This window comes from Schistocerca cancellata, chromosome 1 (assembly GCF_023864275.1).
Source record: "Schistocerca cancellata isolate TAMUIC-IGC-003103 chromosome 1, iqSchCanc2.1, whole genome shotgun sequence".
Lineage (NCBI taxonomy): Eukaryota > Metazoa > Arthropoda > Insecta > Orthoptera > Acrididae > Schistocerca > Schistocerca cancellata.
In genome coordinates, this window is record NC_064626.1 from 478,761,281 (window position 1) to 478,784,486 (window position 23,206).

General features: G+C 43.9%; 1 protein-coding gene across 1 annotated transcript in view; it reads right to left on the reverse strand.

The window, feature by feature from the left end:
• The window catches only part of LOC126161677 (serine protease easter-like), a 77,489-nt gene that overhangs the window by 14,353 nt on the left and 39,930 nt on the right, over positions 1-23,206 (reverse strand). Inside the window, exons 3-6 of the mRNA XM_049917686.1 lie at positions 20,228-20,325; positions 8,767-8,869; positions 5,242-5,432; positions 364-465 (exon numbers count right to left, since the gene is read on the reverse strand). Of these exons, the coding sequence (XP_049773643.1) occupies positions 364-465; positions 5,242-5,432; positions 8,767-8,869; positions 20,228-20,325 (494 nt within the window). The remainder of the gene's footprint in view (positions 1-363; positions 466-5,241; positions 5,433-8,766; positions 8,870-20,227; positions 20,326-23,206) is intronic.

Consider the following 23,206-nt stretch of genomic DNA (forward strand, 5'->3'; position numbering starts at 1 on the left):
ATGAATTTAGAGAACTGAGCCTTACTCATCTGACTAGAAAAACGTACACGTTGCCACATCTTGACAAACAGTAATTTAGCAATGTATTATGAGGTCCACTTTACTCTTAATTGTAGTATCAGTGGGAAAATGAGGAAGGGAAGAGATACAGCGAGGTTGACAATAGTTGTTGCTAATCTTGAAATCCACAATACTACATGTTCTTTCGTTATTGTTTCAGTCAAGGAACAATATTTAGAGTTATGGTTATCTTAACCACCCCAAAATAACAGTGTCAAGATTAAGAAGAAGATCTTACACAATGATATTGTTTCGTTATTGACAATACATTTTTCACAGCAGTTCACACACAGAGAGGCTTACCGTATTCGGTTGTACCCCATCCAGCCACAACAAGATTCTTCCCGATGAACGTCGCTTGTCTCATCTCAGGTGTAACCGGCAAGCAGATTGGTCTGATGAAAGCTGGAATTTACAGAAGTGGGTCTCTTTTATAAGCTCTAATATAACAAAATTTGCAATAAATTGTTGTCAAATATACCAGCTATTGACATCATTAATGTATACGATAACCCTGAGTAATGTCAATACTGCTTAGTAAAAAAAATATGTCAGGTCAAATGTTAAAAACAAAAACAAAATTTAATGATTGCACTCTCAGGGGAACAAGTATAAGCAAAAACGTGTGCCACAAAAAATAACTGCCTGTATTTACACTACATAAAACCAAAAGTACGTAAGATCGAAATGAAAGCCATTGAGACCTAGCGAATTACAGGCGTCCAATTCACAGCTCCACACAAATGGTTCAAATGGCTCTGAGCACTATGGAACTTAACATCTGAGGTCATCAGTCCCCTAGGCTTAGAACTACTTAAACCTAACTAACCTAAGGACATCACACACATCCATTCCCGAGGCAGGATTCGAACCTACGACCTTAAGGGCAGCGCGGTTCCGCACTGAAGCGAATAGAACCGCTCCATACCCAAAATAAAGAAGAAGAAGGGTACGCAGAACACAACGGAGAACGCCACCCAGTGACCACATTTTCGGACATCCTTCACACAACTTGTCTTCAAGGGAAGTAGAGTCTGAATTCATCCACGCTTGGTGACAGAGATTGATGCGTTTCCGTTTTCTCTATGGCTGGGTAGCCGTGCGGCTGGGTGGGAAGGACCAGCACTCGTATGTGGACTGTGACAGTGAGATATTTTTATTGTTGTAAACGCTCTTCACAGACCTTCAGCCACGTTGATAGATTTCGATTGGCAATAAACAGTTCAAAAGATTTTTATGGCGGGAAGGTATCTCAGTTTATCCGTTTATGGAAACATACATTATACCTACCTTAAAAGTCCATAAATATACGTTCCACAGATCTAGTTGACGCTTTATTTACAAACACCAAAAAAAGTTTTGCATCATCCTGGTTCCCAGAACTGAAGATAGGCGTTGACAGTGGATACAGTATCACAGACACAATCACTTTGATTGTTCAGAGATGTTACAAGACCACCCGAAGATGTAAACAACCATGCATGGGCAGCGCCTATTAGAAGGAGGGGGCCAGACAGCTCATCAGCTCTAGTCATTCCACCATGAAGGACGTATACAGCTCATGTTGTCTGTAGTTCAAAAGTGCCTAGACGGTCAATACCGCGGTTCGATCGTGTCCGCGTTGTTAGTTTGTGCCAGAGAGGGCTCTAAATACGGGAAGTGTCCAGGCATCTCGGAGTGAACCAAAGCGCTGTTGTTCGGCCATGGAGGAGATACAGAGAGGCAGGAACTGTCGATGCCATGCCTCGCTCAGGGCGCCCAAGGGCTACTACCGCAGTGGACCGTTACCTACGGATTATGGCTCGGAGGAAACCTGACAGCAACGCTACCATATTGGAAAAATTGGAAATTTGTGGTAAGGACTATGAGACCGAACTCCTGAGGTCATCAGTCCCTCGGCTTAAGCACTACTTAATCCAACTTAAACTAACTTACACTAAGGATCACACACACACACTCATGCCCGAGGAAGGACTAGAACCTCCGCCGGCCACGGTGGGCGAGCGGTTCTAGGCACTTCAGTCCGGAACCGCGGGACTGCTACGGTCGCAGGTTCGAATCCTGCCTCGGGCATGGATGTGTGTGATGTCCTTAGGTTAGTTAGGTTTAAGTAGTTCTAAGTTCTAGGGAACTGATGACCTCAGATGTTAAGTCCCATAGTGCTCAGAGCCATTTGAACCATTTTTTTTTACTCGAACCTCCGACGGGAGCAGCCGCGCGAGCCGTGACAAGACACCTAAGACCGCACGGCTATCCCGCATGGCCAACCTTGTTGAATAAAGCTTTTCGTGCAGCCACAGGACGTCGTGTTACGATTCAAACTGTGCACAATAGGCTGCATGATGCGCAACTCCATTCCGGACGTCCATGGTGAGGTCCATCTTTGCAACCATGACACCATTCAGTGCGGTACAGATGAGTCCAACGACATGCCTAAAGGACCGCTCAGTATTGGCATCACATTCTCTTCACCGATGAGTGTCGTATATGCCTCCAAACAGACAACTATCGGAGGCGTGTTTGGAGGCAACCCTGTCTGGCTGAACGGCTTAGACACACTGCCCAGTGAGTGCAGCGAGGCGGAGGTTCCCTGCTGTTTTGGGGTGGCATTATGTGGAGCCAACGTACGCCGCTGGTGGTCATGGAAGGCGCCGTAACGGCTGTACCATATGCGAATGGCATATGGGAATGGCATCCTACGACCGATTATGCAACCATATTGGCAGCATATTGGCTAGGCATTCGTCTTAATGGACGACAGTTCGCGTCGCCATCCTCAACATCTTGCGAATGACTTCCTTCAGGATAATGTCATCGCTCGACTAGAGTGGCCAGCATATTCTCCAGACATGATCCTAAGAAAGATGCCTGGATAGATTGAAAAGGGCTGTTTACGGACGACGTAACGCACCAACCACTCTGAGGGATGTACGCCAAATCGCCGTTGAGGAGTGGGGCAATCTGGACCAACCGGTTCTTTGTGAACTTGTGGATAGTGTGCCATGACGAATACGGGCACGCATCAATGCAAGAAACATGCTACTGGTATTAGAGGTACCAGTGTGTACAGCAATCTGGACCACCACCTCTGAAGGACTGGCTGTATGGTGATACAACAGGCAATGTGTGCTTTTCATGAGCAATAAAAAGGGTGGAAATGTTGTTTATATTGATCTCCATTCCAATTTTCTGTACAGGTTCCGGAACTCTCGGATCCGAAGTGATGCAAAACTTTTTTTGATGTGTGTACATTATTCCTCAATACATTATTAGGAAAAGTGATTGGCTGAAAGTCAAAGTGCTCAACAAACGCTGTATGAGGATGTGTCGAAGTTCTCAGCCTGCAAATAAAGATGGTGTTAATATGAATAGTATTTTGTTTCTACTATGTCACATTATTCAATCTTTATTTGCAAGCTGAGAACTTCGACACATCCTCATACAGCGCTTGTTGAGCACTTGGACTTTCAGCCATCACTTTTCCTAATAATCGATCACAAATAATGTGATCAAATAATAAAGATACAATGTTTTGGTTCCCATTACGAACAATACAGGTTTATTCTAAATGATGGACCCATTTTCCAAACTTCGTATTTATTCAAGTACAAATCCAAAATGAACAAGCTTTATACCAATGAAAAGAGGAAGTTTATAAGTGTTTTTTATAATGTTTGATACCAATTTAATGAGTTTAATAATTTTTAATTAATTAGTTTTTAGTTATTTAATAATTAGAAATGTGATAAATGCTATAAATGCCCAATGTGGCCACCACTGGCTCCATGGCAAACATCGACGCAGTAGCCAACACACGCGAAAGCGCATTTGCTGTTACTGAGTGGAGGGCAGCAATGATCCGGTTCCGCAGATCGTTCAGTTTGGTTGTTAGAAGCAGGACGTAAACAGCTTCCTTCACATAACCCCATAAGAAATAGTCGCAGGGTGTGATATCAGGAGACCTCGGTGGCCTGAAATGCGGAGCAGGTCCTCAAGTCCCCTGCGACCGATCCAGTGCTGAGGAAGGGAGTCAGTCAGAGGGCCTCGTGGCAATGGGGTGGAGCTCCATGCTGTTGAAAAATGAAGTCCTGGGAATATTCCATAACTTGAGGTAACAGCCATTGTTCCAACACGTGCAGGTACATGATTCCCGTTAGAGTTCTTTCCGCAAAGGAAAATGGTCCATAAACCTTTTTACGGGATACGGCACAGAAAACGTTGATCTTCGGTGAGTCTGTTTCATGTTGCAATGATTAATGTGGATTTTCCAAACCCAATATGCGAACATTGTGTCTGTTGACTTCATCGCCAAAAATTACACGCTGTACAAACGCGTCACCCTCCATCTTTGCTAACACAAAACCACGAAATGAGAGACGCTTCTCTTTCTCATTGGGGTTGAGAGCCCGCACAAGTTGTAATCGGTAGGGCTTGTACAGCAAACGCCGCCTCAGAACTTTTCATACAGTTGGTTGGGGTATTCCAAGTTCTCGACTCGATCTTACTGGAACTGCGCACAAAACTTCCTTGAATCCGTCGGACGCCATCCTCTGACATACGCGGTCGGCCAGTGCTTTTTTCTTTGGGCACGGTCCCAGTCTGTTTAAACTGCTTAAACCAACGGCTAATGCTTTTGCGAGTTGGTGGTTGAATATCGAATTTGGTAAGAAATATCCGCTGCACTGCAATAAGCGAGTAATTTTTCGCAAACTGAAGAACGCAGAAAACCTTATGGTCCACAGTCGCCATCTCTCTCACAACTGACAGTGAAACGGAATGACGGCCATATAGGCGTGCGAACTCTACCGACCGCTTCTGAAACCTTCACCGCCCACCCGCCGCCGCCCGCCATAAACTTTCAAACTTCCTCTTTTCATTGGTATAAAGCTTGTTCATTTTGAATTTGTACTTGAATACATACGAAATTTTGAAAATGAGTCCATGTTATTTGAAATGTAAATTCACATTCCCGATTTATGGATCAGCCGCAAGTTAATGAGATGTTACTTCATTGTGCTTCTGTTTTTGCAGCAAGTACTGCGAATATGTATGGAACCGCTTTCATATTGGATATACTGTGCCATTCTGATATGAAACATTACACTCTACTCGTAAGTTCTGCTTGGCAGTGCAGCTACCGAGGTGTTGCGAGGAAGGCCAGTGGAAATGTAGTACACTCACAGGTATCGGGTGCGTCACGGTCGAGTCTGAGGAGCGCGATGTCGTTGGCGACGTTGGCGCTGGCCTGCGGCCTGTACTGCGGGTGCGGCGTCGCCTCCTCGATGCCGTAGTCCTCGGGCGGCGGCGCGCAGATCTCGCCGTCACAGTCCACGTCCGTGCGCTGGTCCCACTCGCCCAGCCGCACGCTCACCCTGACACAGGGAAAAAGCATACGTTGGGCTCCGCCATCAATCAGATCAAAGTACTGGATATAAAGCTCCTGACTTTTGCTACCTTTCTGCTGCATATCGAAATAGCTCGCTCTTACAGCTGGTGTCTGAATCTTTATTATTTCTTAAGGAGGGGGGGGGGGGGGGGGGGTAGGACGTCAAACGGGCCGACTTGGAGCAGAAGAGGCACCACAGGACATTATAATTACCACTGTCTATCCTTTTGCAAGTAAATTCATAAAACTTTGTCAGCATGACCAGGAAGGATTCAGGATTCACACTCGTAGCAGCGGAAGTTCAAAAACATAACAAAATATTTTTTTTACATGTGAAATTTCATCATTTTTTTCCACTTACTATTCGCTGCATTTGTGGCTACAGGTACACTTTTCTTCATAAGTAAGATAGACTGTTCGATGAATTTTGCACAGCATACAAACCATACTTACAGGTGTCTGAAACTCTAGAATCTATTTAATTTATGAAAAAATGAATGAGCTGTTACGTTTTAAACTTTATGTTTAGAAAAATATCAAATTTTGTAATTAACTATCTCAATTTTTAACACAGTTTTTAATAGATTTGGAAAATCCTAGAGTTTCATACACCTGTAAATATGGTTTGTATGCTGTGCAAACTTTGATAAAGGTCGGATTGTAGCCTATCGCGATTGCGGTTTATCGTATCGCGACATTGCTTCACGCGTTGGTCGAGATCCAATGACTGTTAGCGGAATATGGAATCGGTGGATTCAGGAGGGTAATATGGAACGCCGTGCTGAATCCCAACGGCCTCGTATCACTAGCAATCGAGATGACAGGCATCTTATCCGCATAGCTGTAACGGATCATGCACCCACGTTTCGATCCCTGAGTTAACAGATGGGGACGTTTGCAAGACAACAACCATCTCCACGAACAGTTCGACGACGTTTGCAGCAGCATAGACTATCAGCTCGGAGACCATGGCTGCGGTTACCCTTGACGCTGCATCACAGACAGGAGCGTTTGCGATGGTGCACTCAACGACGAACTTGGGTGCACGAATGGCAAAACGTCATTTTTTCGGATGAATCCAGGTTCTGTTTACAGCATCATGATGGTCGCATCCGTGTTTGGCGACATCGCGGTGAATGTACATTGGAAGCGTGTATTCGTCATCGCCATACTGGCGTATCACCCGGCGTGATGGTACGGGGTGCCATTGGTTACACGTCCCGGTCACCTCTTGTTCGCATTGACGGCACTTTGAACAGTCGACGTTACATTTCAGATGTGTTACGACCCGTGGCTCTACCCTTCATTCGATCCCTGCGAAACCCTACATTTCAGCAGGATAATGCACGACCGCATGTTGCAGGTCCTGTACGGGCCTTTCCGGATACAGAAAATGTTCTGCTGCTGCCCTGGCCAGCGCATTCTCCAGATCTCTCACCAACTGAAAACGTCTGGTCAATGGTGGCCGAGCAACTGGCTCGTCACAATACTCCAGTCACTACTCTTGATTAACTGTGGTATCGTGTACACGCCATCCAAGCTCTGTTTGACTCAATGCCCAGGCGTATAAAGGCCGTTATCACGGCCAGAAGTGGTTGTTCTGGGTACTGATTTCTCAGGATCTATGCACCCAAATTGCGTGAAAATGTAATCCCATGTCAGTTCTAGTATAACATATTTCTCCAATGAATACCTGTTTGTCATCTGCATTTCTTCTTGGTGTAGCAATTTTAATGGCCAGTAGTGTACATAACATCAATCTAACTTTTGTGTTCTCGGGAAGTTGTTTCAGGAGTGTATTGATAGCTGCCTCTGGCACTGGTGATGCACAGAGTCGCTTTCTATCACGATTTCTTGACGTATGACAGTCTCAAATTTCAGATTTATGTATATTCAAGTTTAATGTACATCGTGCAAGACGCTCCTATCGAACCAGTTCAATAGATCATCAATAGTAATAAATAAGGTTACAATTTATTATTACCAATTTTTAGTACTCTTGGTCTGTAAGTAGGTTTTTCTGCCCATGCTTTTTGGATTGTATAACATGAAACTCTCCTTTGCACGATGCCAGGGTTATGAAACAACGCACAGTAGCTGTGTAGAATGGTTTGCACGCTTTTAGTTGGTTCAAATGGCTCTGAGCACTATGGGACTTAACTTCTGAGGTCATCAGTCCCCTAGAACTTAGAACTACTTAAACCTGACTAACCTAAGAACATCACAGAATCCATGCCCGAAGCAGGATTCGAACCAGCGATCGCGCGGTTCCAGACTGTGGCGCCTAGAACCGCTCGGCCACCCCGGCCGGCACACTGTTAGCAGCCAGGAGCTCAGGGCTGCCACGAGACTGACATCTGACTGTCGACTGAAACAACTGTAAGCCTCATACTGGAGGAATTACATATGGAGTGGCCAGATCTGCCCAGACAGAATGTGGTGGAGGGTCCACCAGCAGATGGCAACGGCGCGGATTCCAAGAGGGTCATCTCACAGAATATGAGCAGCTTTTTACAGGTCCCTGATGTTACGAATATTTAGTAAGCCTAACCAACAAATTTATCAACATGATATGTTATGACTTCAGTAAGTACAACCAAGCTACGAAAAAGTATATCTTACCATCAAATGGCATTTAAAGCACTTTCAGTTGACCAGCCATTTCTGAAATCCCAGTATCATAGTCTCGACGCAGACACGTACTGGTGTTGAGCAGCGTGTGGGAACAATCAAAAATAATTTGCTACTACTGACAGATTTTTGTATTTATGGCTTTATTCTCTCCAGCTATATGTGGGAAACTATGTAGCTTTCATATTTAAGTGAATGGGTTATCTTCGCTTATATGGTGGCATTATGGCGGTTCCCTGTCCCTAAATTCACTTTTTGGTCACCCTGAATCTTACTGATTAATGCTTATTGTTGGATTTGTGTTTGTCATTTAGAAAACAGAGCGATGATAAATTGTCAAGTGTTCCACCTGGATTCCTCTTCATTGTGTTGCCCTCATGTCCAGTCCTCTCACTAGAAGAACACACAGGGCTTCAAGCAGTCAGATCATCCTTATGGCGCTCAGCGGCCTTAAGCAGACCTTCCACAAAATGGACAGTTACTCAGTGAACTCGTGCGAGGCATCATAGACTGTGCCTGCGTCTTCGCATCTAATAGAGCAGATCCTACAAGGCGTCTAAAGTTGCCCTCTCTCTCTCTCTCTCTCTCTCTCTCTCTCTCTCTCTCACTCACTCACTCTCCTCTCCCTCTCTCTCTTCCGATGATGACATGACACGCCGCTGGGAGTCAGTATGGAGAGCAGTACTCACACCCTGTAGGAGCCGAGCTTCCTGCCGTTGACGCAGTGCGATGCGGTCAGCACGTAGCGGCTGGTGATGAGCGACCCACCACATAGGAACGACACCGGTCCGCCTGAAAATGAGAAGCCTCACAGTACTACACCAGCAAAACACCTACAAAATATTTCACTAAAACTTTTAAATCATTACATTATATGGCGGTTTATCATTGCAGTTGTGTTGTGTTGGCTGATGAGCCAATACCGTGTTACTATTGGAGGCCGAAATGCACGCGTTTTAGCTCACACAGACTGGCGTGAGGAGGGAAGAACTTTACTGGCATGAGGTCTGGAACATGACAAGGAATTAGAATTCAGACAGCGGACGTAAGTAGTTTGATACTTAACTTTAATCCATTAATGATGAACGTCGCTCTTGACGGTACATGATTCACAATATTGTCTGTTCAGGATTCATTCTAATTACTGAATATGGCGCCTTGCTAGGTCGTAGCAAATGACGTAGCTGAAGGCTATACTAAACTGTCGTCACGGCAAATGAGAGCGTAAGTAGACAGTGAACCATCGCTAGCAAAGTCAGCTGTACAACTGAGGTGAGTGCTAGGGAGTCCCTCTAGACTAGACCTGCCGTGTGGAGGCGCTCGGTCTGCAATCACTGATAGTGGCGACACGCAGGTCCGACGTATACTAACGGACCGCGGCCGATTTAAACGCTACCACCTAGCAAGTGTGGTGTCTGGCGGTGAGACCACAAGTTGCAACTGTTATGGTGGTGTTAAAGGGAATTAATTTTAAAGGTAACGCACATGGCTGGTATGAAATATTACAGAACTACTGGACGCTACAGAGGCCCTAGTTTTTCCGGTTCTCTGATAAGTAGCGCGGTGGTGACGTTTCCAGCTACGAATCCAAATGCCTGGAATTAGACCCGCAGTCAGTCGCACTTTTATCTGTCACTTATCCTTCCTTTAACCTCTGCCAATATTTGTTACTATGGAAAAATGGCAATCTCCCACGTTATAATAAGTTCACATTTAACTGTTGGTTGCCCTGTAAATGGTCGGTTAAGTCTGCTCGGAGGTCTGAGGAAGGTATACCACCTCCAATGGGGCTATTCCTAATAAACCACTGCGTTGTTCAAACCAACTTGTGTGCTGAGGAAAACTTTACCTTCTTCTACTTTAATAATGTTTCATTATTTGTTGGTGCTATCGAGATTACAAATACACTGCTCGGGATATGAGATACCGTCTAGACATCAAGTGTCACTGGACAGTTGGCGGTTACGTCTACACGCAAGAATCTGCGTTTCTGCGAGCACGCCTCTTGAAAATTGGGAAAATAGTGTAGCAAACAATAGTTGGTCCGACCTCATTCTGGTGTGCAGAACGTCGCAAAAACTGCATTTACGGAATCATAACATTGTTGTGCTTCAGGCCGAACAATGTTTGTTACCAAATTACTAGTCATTTTCAGCTATACAGCCAACATAGACCTTTTAGTTATTGCGTGGGGTGTTCAGAACACTTCAGTCATCGCCATCAATGCATTATTACGTAATGGATAGGAGTGTACCTTCACGATCTTTGGTACCTTTCTAGGAAGTAATGTGCGAGCCTTGAGTAAAAGTACAGTCTATAATGAAAGCCCGAGTTCCAAGAAAATACGCAACAATATGCCTGTCGTTGTTAACATCCCGCGCGACATTTAAGATAAGTGTGCGCTAAGAAAGCTTACAGTGTTGTCTTTCGTAGCAACTATTTGTCTGTTGTCACCCTGTTTGGTTAATACATCAATGGATCTTTACGAAGTAGAATACGAAAGAGTTCGGAAGCTTCTGCAAGAGAGATTGGATGAATCTTCCGAAGGAGAAGAAGAGGGTGGGGAGGAAACAGAGAGTTCTTAAGTTCTCTCTTATCACAGCCACTCGGAAACGAAGAATGAAGAAAACCTAGAACCACAAGTAAGTACACAATGTAGTCAAATCAAGCGTAATTCCTTTGTTGGAATGGATAAGGTTACCAAATGGATGAAAAACTGTCCTAGGCGCAACGTTAGAAGTAAGTGTATATCTCTTGTAATTCACCTCCCTTGTATGAAAGCTGTCACAAAAACTCCAAAAACTGCTGTCGACTGTTTTTCGCTATTTGTATATGACGTAATAATTAGAACGATTACTTTGTGCACAAAAACTTATGTAGAGCACTCTGCATCAAATTTCACAAGATACTGTGATGCCAATTCAACCGATGATAATGAAATCAAGTCTTTTCTGGGTCTGTTGATATTGGCAGGGAATTACCAAGCAGGGCACCAAGATCTGGAAACTTTCGGTATCTAAATGGTTTTGGAATTGAAATATTTCATGCAACAAGGAGTTTGCGGCTCTTTCGTTTCTTGTTTCGCTGTTTTGAGATTCGATAACATTCGAGGCAGACCACAGCGAAGACAACTTGGTCGCTTGGCTGGTCATCAGGGCTCATTTCGAAGCGGGAATCGTCGCTGAAGACAACTCTACTCCAGTTAATGACATTCCAGGCGGACTACGTGTCTGAAGACGCTCCGAATGCCAGCGGGATAGCAACCTGACCGTCGCCCGCCAGACCGACAACCAAGAGTGATGGTCCGCGGTGCTGTTCCCTTTCACAGCGGTACCCCTACAGCACAGCGGCATGTCGATGATATTCAACGCCCCGGTTTGTTCCCCTTCATGGCAAGCCATCCTGGGCTTACATTTCAGTAAGTTAATGCCCGTCCGCACACGGCGAGAGTTTCTACTGCTTGTCTTTGCGCTTGCCAAATCCTACCTTTGCTTACAAGATCGTCAGATCTTTCCAATGTTGAGAACGTTTGGAACATTATGGGCAGGCCCCTACAAATAGCTCGAAATTTTGACGATCGAATGCGCCAGTTGGGCAGGATTTGGCACGTTATCCCTCAGTAGGACATCCAACAACTCTGTCAATCAACGCCAGCCGAATGTCTTCTTTCATAACGGCCAGAGGTCGACCGACACGTTACTGACTTGCTTAAATTGTGAAGTTCTTTCTGTTGAATAAATCATCCAATTTTTCTGAAGTTGTATTCACTTGTTTGTCAGTACGTATAAATCACATTTACTGATTTTCGTACCGTTCGGATAGTTACTTCGTCATGCGTTGTTTTCTTTGTTAGTACATAATACGACCAAATCAGAAGTAGACACAACAGATGAAATGTACGCTACTTATTCAGCATCATGTAAAACCAGACGCTGGGCCCTTCTCTTATTTTTCAGATGACTGAAATTGCTAGCATTAATGCCTTCATCATGTATGTAAATAACAATCAGAGGAGTTCCGACAAATGTTTTCAACTTTAGTGGGAAAAGTACTAGTAAACCCCATAGCGCGCAAGAGAGCAGTCACTCACTCAATCAAATGTTAGAGGGAAAACTGCTAAAATGGAGGGAGCATATGACAGCGTCAGTTTAGCACCTTCTGAACAAAGGATATTTTAGTCCAGGCGCTGCGGAGCTTGTTCTTGAAGTAACGACATGAAAGTTAAATCGCATGTTTGAAAACCGTGTGTCTTAAAGTACATGACCACATATATATAATTATTTTTACGAGTAATGGTCATTCGGACTCCAGAATAAATGTGAACGTTACAACAAACAGCCGTGCATAACACTGTAAAATCAGATGCCATCTTAAAAAGTAATCACAGAGAACCAGTGGGTTTTAAATTATCTCCCTCGTTTTAAGGAGAGACACACTCTGCTGCAGTACTAAGTACAATCAGTACTAACGTAGCTGATTAAGATATAAAGAGGGAAAAAGGGGTGACACGATGCTTGTGATAGGCAATGGTCACATAGATATCAGCCACATCGTTGTACACAACCAAGAGAAGTGTTGGCGACGAGTCCAATGAACAGAGAGACTGCACTGTTGCGGCTAGCTTATCATTGCAGTCAGGTTCTAAATTGGAACTGTGAGTCGAAAGAGCGAATCATCCACCATACGTTTCGGGGAATCCTGATTTCGTTCTCTCTGCTCTTAACGATCCATCTCTCAAAGATCTAAAATGAATTTTAGATTATGACAGTCACTGAGCTGAAAATTATTAACTTACATTGGTCTTCGCTGGAAAGGGGAACAACGGCAAATGCAGTACTAGTCACAAGTTGATCTTTTACAGATAGGTATTACAAATCAGTACCAACGGCCTTGCCGCAGTGGTAACACAGGTTCCCGTCAGATCACTGAAGCTAAGTGCTGTCGGGCTGGGCTAACACTTGGATGGGTGACCATAGAGTCTGCCGAACGCTGTTAGCGGGCGGGGTGCACTCAGCCCTTGCTAGGCAAACTGAGGAGCTATTTGATTGAGAAGCAGCGGCTCAGGTCTCGTAAACTAACATACGGCCGGGGGAGCGGTGTGCTGACCACCTACCCCTCCATATCCGCACCCAGTGACGAGTGTGTGCTAAGGATGACACGGCGGCCATGTCGGTACCGCTGGGCCTTCCAAGACCTGTTCGGACGGAGTTTAGTTTTGCACATATCAAAAAAAGTTTTGCATCACTGCGGAACCCGTACAGAAAATTGGAATACAGATCAACATAAACAACATTTCCGCCTTTTTTATTGATCGTGAAAACCACAATTTGCACGTTGTACCACTATACAGAGAGATCTTCAGAGACGATGGTCCATATTGCTGTACACACTGGTACCTCTAATATCCAGTAGCATGTCATCTTGCACTGATGCATGCCGGTACTGGTCATGGCATACTATCCCCAAGTTCATCAAGGCACTGTTGGTCCAGATTGTCCCACTCCTCTAGGGCGATTCGGCGTAGATCCCTGAAGTGGTTGGTGTCTCACTTCGTCCACAAACACCCCTTTTCAATCTGTCCAGGCATCTTCCATAGGGTTCATGTCTGGAGAACATGCTGGCCACTCTAGTCGAACGATGACATTATCCTGAAGGAAGTCATTCACAAGATGTGCAGGATGGTGGCGCAAACTATCGTCCATGAAGACTAATGCCTCGCCAGTATGCTGTCAATATGGTTGCACTATCGGTCCGAGGATGCCATTCATGTATCGTACAGCCGTTACAGTGCCTTCCATGTCCATCAGCGGCGTACGTCGGCTCCACATAATGCCACCCCAAAACAGCAGGGAACCTCCATCTTGCCTTCAACCAGATAATCGTCGGAGACGTTTTTGGAGGCAAGCCTGTCAGGTTGAACGCCTTAGACACACTGTCCAGCGAGTGCAGCAAGGTGGAGGTTCCCTGCTGTTTTGGGGTGGCATTATGTGGGACCGACGTTTATGTTCATCTGTATTCCAGTTAGTTATCTGTACAGGTTCCGGAACTCTCGGAAGCATAAACGTCGGTCCCACATGATGACACTCCAAAACAGCAGGGAACCCCCACCTTGCTGCACTCGCTGGACAGTAAATGTATATACACTCCTGGAAATGGAAAAAAGAACACATTGACACCGGTGTGTCAGACCCACCATACTTGCTCCGGACACTGCGAGAGGGCTGTACAAGCAATGATCACACGCACGGCACAGCGGACACACCAGGAACCGCGGTGTTGGCCGTCGAATGGCGCTAGCTGCGCAGCATTTGTGCACCGCCGCCGTCAGTGTCAGCCAGTTTGCCGTGGCATACGGAGCTCCATCGCAGTCTTTAACACTGGTAGCATGCCGCGACAGCGTTGACGTGAACCGTATGTGCAGTTGACGGACTTTGAGCGAGGGCGTATAGTGGGCATGCGGGAGGCCGGGTGGACGTACCGCCGAATTGCTCAACACGTGGGGCGTGAGGTCTCCACAGTACATCAATGTTGTCGCCAGTGGTCGGCGGAAGGTGCACGTGCCCGTCGACCTGGGACCGGACCGCAGCGACGCACGGATGCACGCCAAGACCGTAGGATCCTACGCAGTGCCGTAGGGGACCGCACCGCCACTTCCCAGCAAATTAGGGACACTGTTGCTCCTGGGGTATCGGCGAGGACCATTCGCAACCGTCTCCATGAAGCTGGGCTACGGTCCCGCACACCGTTAGGCCGTCTTCCGCTCACGCCCCAACATCGTGCAGCCCGCCTCCAGTGGTGTCGCGACAGGCGTGAATGGAGGGACGAATGGAGACGTGTCGTCTTCAGCGATGAGAGTCGCTTCTGCCTTGGTGCCAATGATGGTCGTATGCGTGTTTGGCGCCGTGCAGGTGAGCGCCACAATCAGGACTGCATACGACCGAGGCACACAGGGCCAACACCCGGCATCATGGTGTGGGGAGCGATCTCCTACACTGGCCGTACACCACTGGTGATCGTCGAGGGGACACTGAATAGTGCACGGTACATCCAAACCGTCATCGAACCCATCGTTCTACCATTCCTAGACCGGCAAGGGAACTTGCTGTTCCAACAGGACAATGCACGTCCGCATGTATCCCGTGCCACCCAACGTGCTCTAGAAGGTGTAAGTCAACTACCCTGGCCAGCAAGATCTCCGGATCTGTCCCCCATTGAGCATGTTTGGGACTGGATGAAGCGTCGTCTCACGCGGTCTGCACGTCCAGCACGAACGCTGGTCCAACTGAGGCGCCAGGTGGAAATGGCATGGCAAGCCGTTCCACAGGACTACATCCAGCATCTCTACGATCGTCTCCATGGGAGAATAGCAGCCTGCATTGCTGCGAAAGGTGGATATACACTGTACTAGTGCCGACATTGTGCATGATCTGTTGCCTGTGTCTATTTGCCTGTGGTTCTGTCAGTGTGATCATGTGATGTATCTGACCCCAGGAATGTGTCAATAAAGTTTCCCCTTCCTGGGACAATGAATTCACGGTGTTCTTATTTCAATTTCCAGGAGTGTATATACCTCATCCATTCATCCATCCGACCATGCCTCGCATCCAGTCTAAAGTGCCACTACAGATGTAGTGTCCTCCGCCCATTATCCCGTATTTGCTCGCAAAGGTTCGAACGAGTGAGTGCATCCCCACAGAAGCGCCGCCAAGGCGCGTAGATGTACGTATTTATGTGTATGGTCTCCGTACTTTTCAACATATCAGGAATATTTGCTATTTGCGAATACATTTCGTTAAATCTGTATTTGTTAGAATGAATTAGTGGTTGTTAGTACCTGAAACCGGAGATCTTAGTCGCCAACGCAACGGAATTCATAATCGCCAACTCAAACTCAATTAACTGTTTGGATTAAATTTGATAATATTTTCGTTTATGTTATATTTATAATCAAACAACTATGTAGTTATAAAGAATTTTACATAATGTACGGTGCTAGCGTAGATGCACCCTGCCACAGTTGCCTATAGGGAAGGTCTAATTGCGAAAAGTATTAACAAAACTCAACAATCACGATTTTTTTTTTCAAAACGCATTTTTGTAACGGATTTCTGGACTTCAAAAAGCGCCTCACTCAATGAATAAGAGAAAATGCGACAAAAAACGTATATTTATCGTTGTAAAAGGTGCCTGAATACAGCAAATTTTCAGAAAACTAAACATCTCCATTTTTCAAGAATCTACAAAAAAACATATCCTTTTATATTGGATGACTGAAACTTTGAACATAAAATTTAAAAGTTAAAATTAATGGCTTTTAAACTTGCGTGCATATATCGTTGGTCAGTCACACAACATCCTACTGTAGAGTAAGCAGTTTGTTAGAGAACAAAGCATATTGTCCCACGTATTTCCTTTTCGTGTTCAACCACTATTTCACCATAAGATTCGCAACTGTTGTAGAACGTTCTTGTTGGAACATCATTTTTAAGGTCTTGGATGATACAGAATATTCTGATTCAATCCTGTTTGTGAAAAGTGGAAGAAAAGGCAGGGATCGTCAACGTCAAACGAGTAACAAGTGCACAATCGCAACCTCGAATGAAGATCTGAATATGACTGTAACTATACTGAAATGACAAAGCAAACAACATGCAGAACTACATGTCTGCGTGTCAATGATCCTATTCATCTTAAAGTTAGCCTATATATGAATAAAACAAAAGTTCGACAGTATAATTTCTTATTGTGACACATGAGAGTGTATTTACGTAAGACACGCATAGGGAAAGAAGACAATAAAAGAAAACAAAGATCTGTTTCGAACTCATACTCTACAGTAGAAGAAGAAGGCCGAGAAAGTCCTTTATGTGACTCAACATGCAGAAAAGTTGTTAGTAAGTCTGATTTTATTTATAGCCTAAACAAAAAGTTTCTAGAATGAAAATAATTGTCTGAATAGGTTATATTTATTTTATATATTTTTTTCCCGGAGTGTCCGGAAACATATTCAGCCTTATTGTCAAAAGATATAAGCTGGAGGGTGTACTACCTAAGGAGATTCGCGGTGGACGAGATCGCAATCTGTAGGAAATGGACTTAGAACAGACGCGTTAATTAATAAAGATATGTTGCTGTTGTGGTCTTCAGTCCTGAGACTGGTTTGATGCAGCTCTCCATGCTACTCTATCCTGTGCAAGCTTCTTCATCTCCCAGTACCTACTGCAGCCTACATCCTTCTGAATCTGCTTAGTGTATTCATCTCTTGGTCTCCCTCTACGATTTTTACCCTCCACGCTGCCCTCCAATACTATGTTTGTGAACCCTCGATGTCTCATAACATGTCCTACCAACCGATCCCTTCTTCTAGTCAAGTTGTGCCACAAGCTCCTCTTCTCCCCAATTCTATTCAATACCTCCTCATTAGTTATGTGATCTACCCATCTAATCTTCAGCATTTTTCTGTAGCACCACATTTCGAAAGCTTCTATTCTCTTCTTGTCCAAACTATTTATCGTCCACGTTTCACTTCCATACATGGCTACACTCCATACAAATACTTTCAGAAACGACCTCCTGACATTTAAATCTATACTCTTCGTTAACAAATTTTTCTTCTTCAGAAACGCTTTCCTTGCCATTGCCAGCCAACATTTTATATTCTCTCTACTTCGACCATCATCAGTTATTTTGCTGCCCAAATAGCAAAACTCCTTCACTACTTTAAGTGTCTCATTTCCTAATCTAATTCCCTCAGCATCACCCGACTCAATTCGACTACATTCCGTTGTCCTCGTATTGCTTCTGTTGATGTTCATCTTATACCCTCCTTTCAAGACACTGTCCATTCCATTCAACTGTTCTTCCAAGTCCTTTGCTGTCTCTGACAGAATTACAATGTCATCGGCGAACCTCAAAGTTTTTATTTCTTCTCCATGGATTTGAATACCTACTCCGAACTTTTCTTTTGTTTCCTTTATTGCTTGCTCAATATACAGATTGCATAACATCGGGGATAGGCTACAACCCTGTTTCACTCCCTTCGCAACCACTGCTTCCCTTTCATACCCCTCGACTCTTATAGTTAAGTAAAAATGCAGACCTTCTCGTTAGACATAAAAGCTTACTGAGTATGGTACTCCGTCAAAATGTAAACACGTATACTAGAGAAACCAACGTTTCGGCCCAGTTATGTGGCCTTCTTCTGAGTCTACTAATAGAGTCCACTTAATTTAAATTCTTATAAAATGTATTTATAACACCTTTCTCAACTAAATAAAGAAGAAACATCCATGAAAAAGTGGATATGTTGAGTTTTTCAAAAATTTGTATTCTGTAACTTTTTTTTCTCAATAACGGCTGTTACTGATGCACTTCAATTATTCGTTCATCAATCCGTATCTACACCATATGATCAAAAGTATCCAGCCACCAGGAAAACATATGTTTTTCAATTAGGTGCAATGTGCTGCCACCTACTGCCAAGTACTCCATATTAGCGACCTCAGTAGTCATTAGACATCGTGAGAGAGCATAATGGCGCGCTCCGCGGAGCTTACGGACTTCTAGCGTGGTCAGGTGATTGGGTGTCACTTGTGTCATACTTCTGTGCGCGAGATTTCCACACTCCTACTTGTAAGTCATTTTCAGCCAAGTGTCCAGATACTTTTGATCACATAATGTATATGGAAGACCAGTATTATTTTTTTCTAATTTTTTCAACCAACAATATTGAGTACAACTAAAAAATACTTCTCCCGTAAAATTTTGTAGATGTCTTTTGTTGAGTTTTGTTAAAACGGTCCTCGGTTTACGGTGTAAAGCCTATTTCAAATAAACTGTCAGAGCAAATAACTGTCAACTGCTTATCGATTCCTTGTGCTATCCGCAAGTTTAAAGTAAGAGTGCTATGGAACTATCATTGTTTTCTTTTCAAGTTAAGATAAAATGGTAACTGAAGCTTCGAACACTCTCTCAGTCATCTTCGCAGATACCAGCTATTTTGAATGATATTGTTGTTGTACTGAGTGTGTAACAGTTGGCCGAATACGCCGTGATGACCTCATTCAGAAGGTAAAGAAATTCAGCTCTGGTAAGAGTATTAATTAGCTTCTGATAAGAACGGAGAAAGACGTCAAAAGCTTCCATTATTATTTAAAATTCATCAGAGAATTTTAACAAAATATGTCACAGGCATAAACAATGTCTCCAGAACATGGGAAAACTTTAACCTTCGTCATGTAAGTAGAAAAGAAATAGCAACTGCCAGCAATAAGGAACAGAGGGGGCGGCGCTTAAATCCGGACAAATGAAACTTTTTTAAAAGCAAATTTATTAAATACGAATTAAAATGAAACTCCTTTTACGTGTAAGTAAGTAGTGGTCTCTTTGAACAGCAACATTACCTGATGTAGCGCCCTTCAGCCGCAATAACCGCCTGCAATCGTGCCCTGAAGCTATCGCAAGCAAACAGCGCTGCCCATATTCGCAAATGCTGCTTCGATAGCGGTGCGTAAAGATGCGTCTTATTTGGTAACTCTTTCGACTACGCTCCAAACGTAGTAGCCGAGGAGACACAAATCCGGGCTATTGGTGGGCCATAACTCCTTTAACCAGAAGATGTCAACGTTAACCGAGATCCAGTTTTGGACTAGATGGTTCGTATGAGCCGGCGCATCGTTCTGTTGAAAGACATACGCCACAGTTACCATCCACGGTTTCACGACATTCGTCAAAACTTGCAGATAAACTTCTTTTGTGACACTTTGCCCCTTTTCAAAGATATGTGGTGGCATGATATCACCCTCACTGTACACAACAGCTAGGATGTGAATCCCAGACTTCTCCGAAGCATTATATTTGGTCACAATATCGTAAACAGTTGATCTTGGATACCCGAAGAATCGAGCCATTACGGGAGGCAAACGCCCAGCGCGAAGCCTTTCGATAGTCGCAGCTCTTCGGTTGTACTCCGCACTTGCCCGTAACATCTCGGCCATTTTGAGCTTCTGACTGTTAGCTATGGCTTTCAAGAACGCCAATGGCGACCTCCGGCGGAACTATGATATGGTGGAAAATTCAAATTGAAATTTGTCCGGATTGGAGCACCGCACGCTGTATATGAGGCGAATAACGGTGGGGTGTGGAACTTACCGTTCGAGTAGCCAAGCAGCGCCATCCAGGGGTACTGGTTGACGGCGGTCACGTTGCCGCGGGTGATGCGGTCCGAGTCGTCCTGTCCGCACGTGTCCCTGCAACACACAAGCGCGCCGTCCAAGGAACACAAACGAGCTTTCCCGTGTCCCGTGAGGGGCAAGGAACGAGGCCTCTAGTGGCACACACAGTCTTCCAGTTTTGAATACCATAGTCATGTTAGGTACCTCCACGAATTTAGAAACTAACAGGTAAGTACAAATGACATTGGACGGATTTTTAAATAGCTTTCAAAACTTTTAAGATAAAAAAGAACTAAACAAACAGAAATATTTGTGCATGCAGGTTTTCGTCGTCGCTGTTATTTAAGTTAGAATCTACTGGGTTGTTACGCCGTTTCATATTTCTTCGAAGGATCGACGTTTTGACGCCTCTGCTGGGATTTTCTTCAGGACCTTTTGGTGTCCACGCAGACTGAGTACTCATTACCTGTAGAATATTTTACCTATGAGGATGTTCCATCTTCAGTGGACACCACACGATCCTATAGAAATTCCCAGCAGAGGGGTCGAAACATCGATAATTTGAAGAAATATGACGCGGCCTAACAATTCAGAAGATTTTAACTCCAAGAACTTTTGTATCTATCGAATGGATCACCTGTGTCATTAATGTTTAATTTGGTTAGGAACAGCAAAGGACATGAAAGTGCAGTTGAACGGAATGGATAATGTCTTGAAAGGAAGATATACGATGAAATTTAATAAAAGCAAAACAAGGGTAACGAAGCGTAGTCTGATTTTATCAGCCGACGCTGAAGGACTTAAATTATGAAATGCAACACTAAAAATAGTAGATGAATTTTGCTATTCAGATACCAAAATAACTTATGATGTCCTAAATAGAAAGTAGCCTGTATGAAATGTACAATGGCAATTGTAAGAAAAGCGTTTCTGAAGCAGAGTAATTTGTCTTCATCGAATATGAATTGAAGTGTTAGGAAGTCTGTTCTGAAGGCATTTGCCTTGAGTGCAACCTTGTACGGAAATGAAACATGGACGACAGGAACACAAGAAGAAAACAGATGCTTTTTAAAGATCACGCTAAGGAAGAATGCTGAAGATTGGATGGATAACCCACGTAACTAATGAAGAGGTATTGAATGAAACTGAGGAGAAAAGGAGTTTGTGATATAATTTGACTGAAATGCGGAATCGGCTGACAGGACGCATTCTGAGACACCAAGGAATCACAAATTTAGTATTGTGTTGGGGGGTACAACTTGTAGGGAGGGAGTAAAAAACGAGTACAGTGAGAGTGTTCAAAAGGATTTAGGTTGCAGTGGTTATCGACTTACCAGTAGTTGTAGAAATGAGAGAGGAGAAAGACTAATTGAGTTTTGCAATAAATTTCAGTTACTAATAGCGAATACTCTGTTCATCACAAGAAGAAGAGGTATACTTGGAAAAGTACCGAAGATACGGGAAGGTTCCACTTAGATTACGTCATTATCCGGCAGATATTGGATTGTAAGGCGTACCCAAGAGCAGGCACAGACTCAGTTCACAATTTAGTAGTGCTGAAGATTAGGCTGAAGTTTAAGAGACTGGTCAAGAAGAAACAATACACAAAGACGTAGAATACGAAAGTACCAAGGAACGAAGAGATACATTTGAAGTTCTCTGAGCTCACAAATACTGCGATAACGAATAGCTCAGTAGACCATTCCGTTGATGAGGGATGGACATCTCTAAAAATGACAGTCACTGAATTTGGAAAGGAGAAGGCAGGTACAAGGAAGGAAACTGCGAAGAAACGTTGGGTAACAGAAGAAATGCATCAACTGATCGACGAAAGAAAGAAGAACAAAAATGTTCTGGGAAATTCAGGAATACAGAAATACAAGTCACTTAGCAATGAAGTAAGTAGAAAGTGCTGGGAAACTAAGGCAAAATGGCTGCATTAAAAAAGTGAAGAAGTCTAAAAATAAATGATTGGTGGAAGAACAAACTTAGCAAACAGAAAAGTCAAAGAAACCTTCGGTGAAAGCAAACGCTGTTACATTAAGAGTACAATGGGAAATCTTCTGTTAAATGCAGAGGAGACAGCGGATAGGTGGAAAGAGGACACTGAAGGTCTCTGATAGTGAGAGGACATGTATAATAACGTGATAAGAGAAGAAACAAGAGTAGACAGTGAAGTGATAGAGGATCTAGTATTAGAATCAGAGTTTAAAAGAGTTTTGAATGACTTAAAATTAAATAAGGCAGTGGGATAGATAACATTTCATCGGAACTCTAAAATCACTAGAGGAAGCAGCAACAAAACCACCAATCACGGTAGTGTATAGAATGTATAAGACTCGTGACAAACCATTAGACATTCGGAAAATCATCATCCACACAATTCTGAAGATAGCAAGAGGCGACAAGTGCAAGATTTATGGTATAATCAACCACTCATGCATGCAAGTTGCTGTCAAGAATAACATACAGCAGAATGGAAAAGAAAATTGAGGACCTGCAAGATCACAATGAGTTTGGCTTTCAGAAAGGTGGACGCACCGCAGAGGCAATTCTGGCGCTGCGGTTGATAATGGAACCAAGACTGAAGAAAAATAAAGACACGATCATAGGCTTTGTCGACCTGGAAAAAGCGTTCGATAATGTAAAATGGTGCAAGACGTTCGAAATCCTGAGGAAAAAAGGGATAAGCCATAGAGAAAGATGGTAATATACAATATACACAAAAACAGCAGGGATCAATAAGACTGGAATACCAAAAGCGAGGTGCTTGGATTAGAAAGGGTCTAAGCTTTGACCTCTGCTGTTCAGTCTATACGCCGAAGAAGTAATGACGGAAATAAAAGAAAGGTTCAAGAGGGCGATTACTATTCAATGTAAAACGATATCGATAATAAGATTAGCCGATAACATTGCTATTCTCAGTGAAAGTGAGGAATAATTACAGGATGCGTTG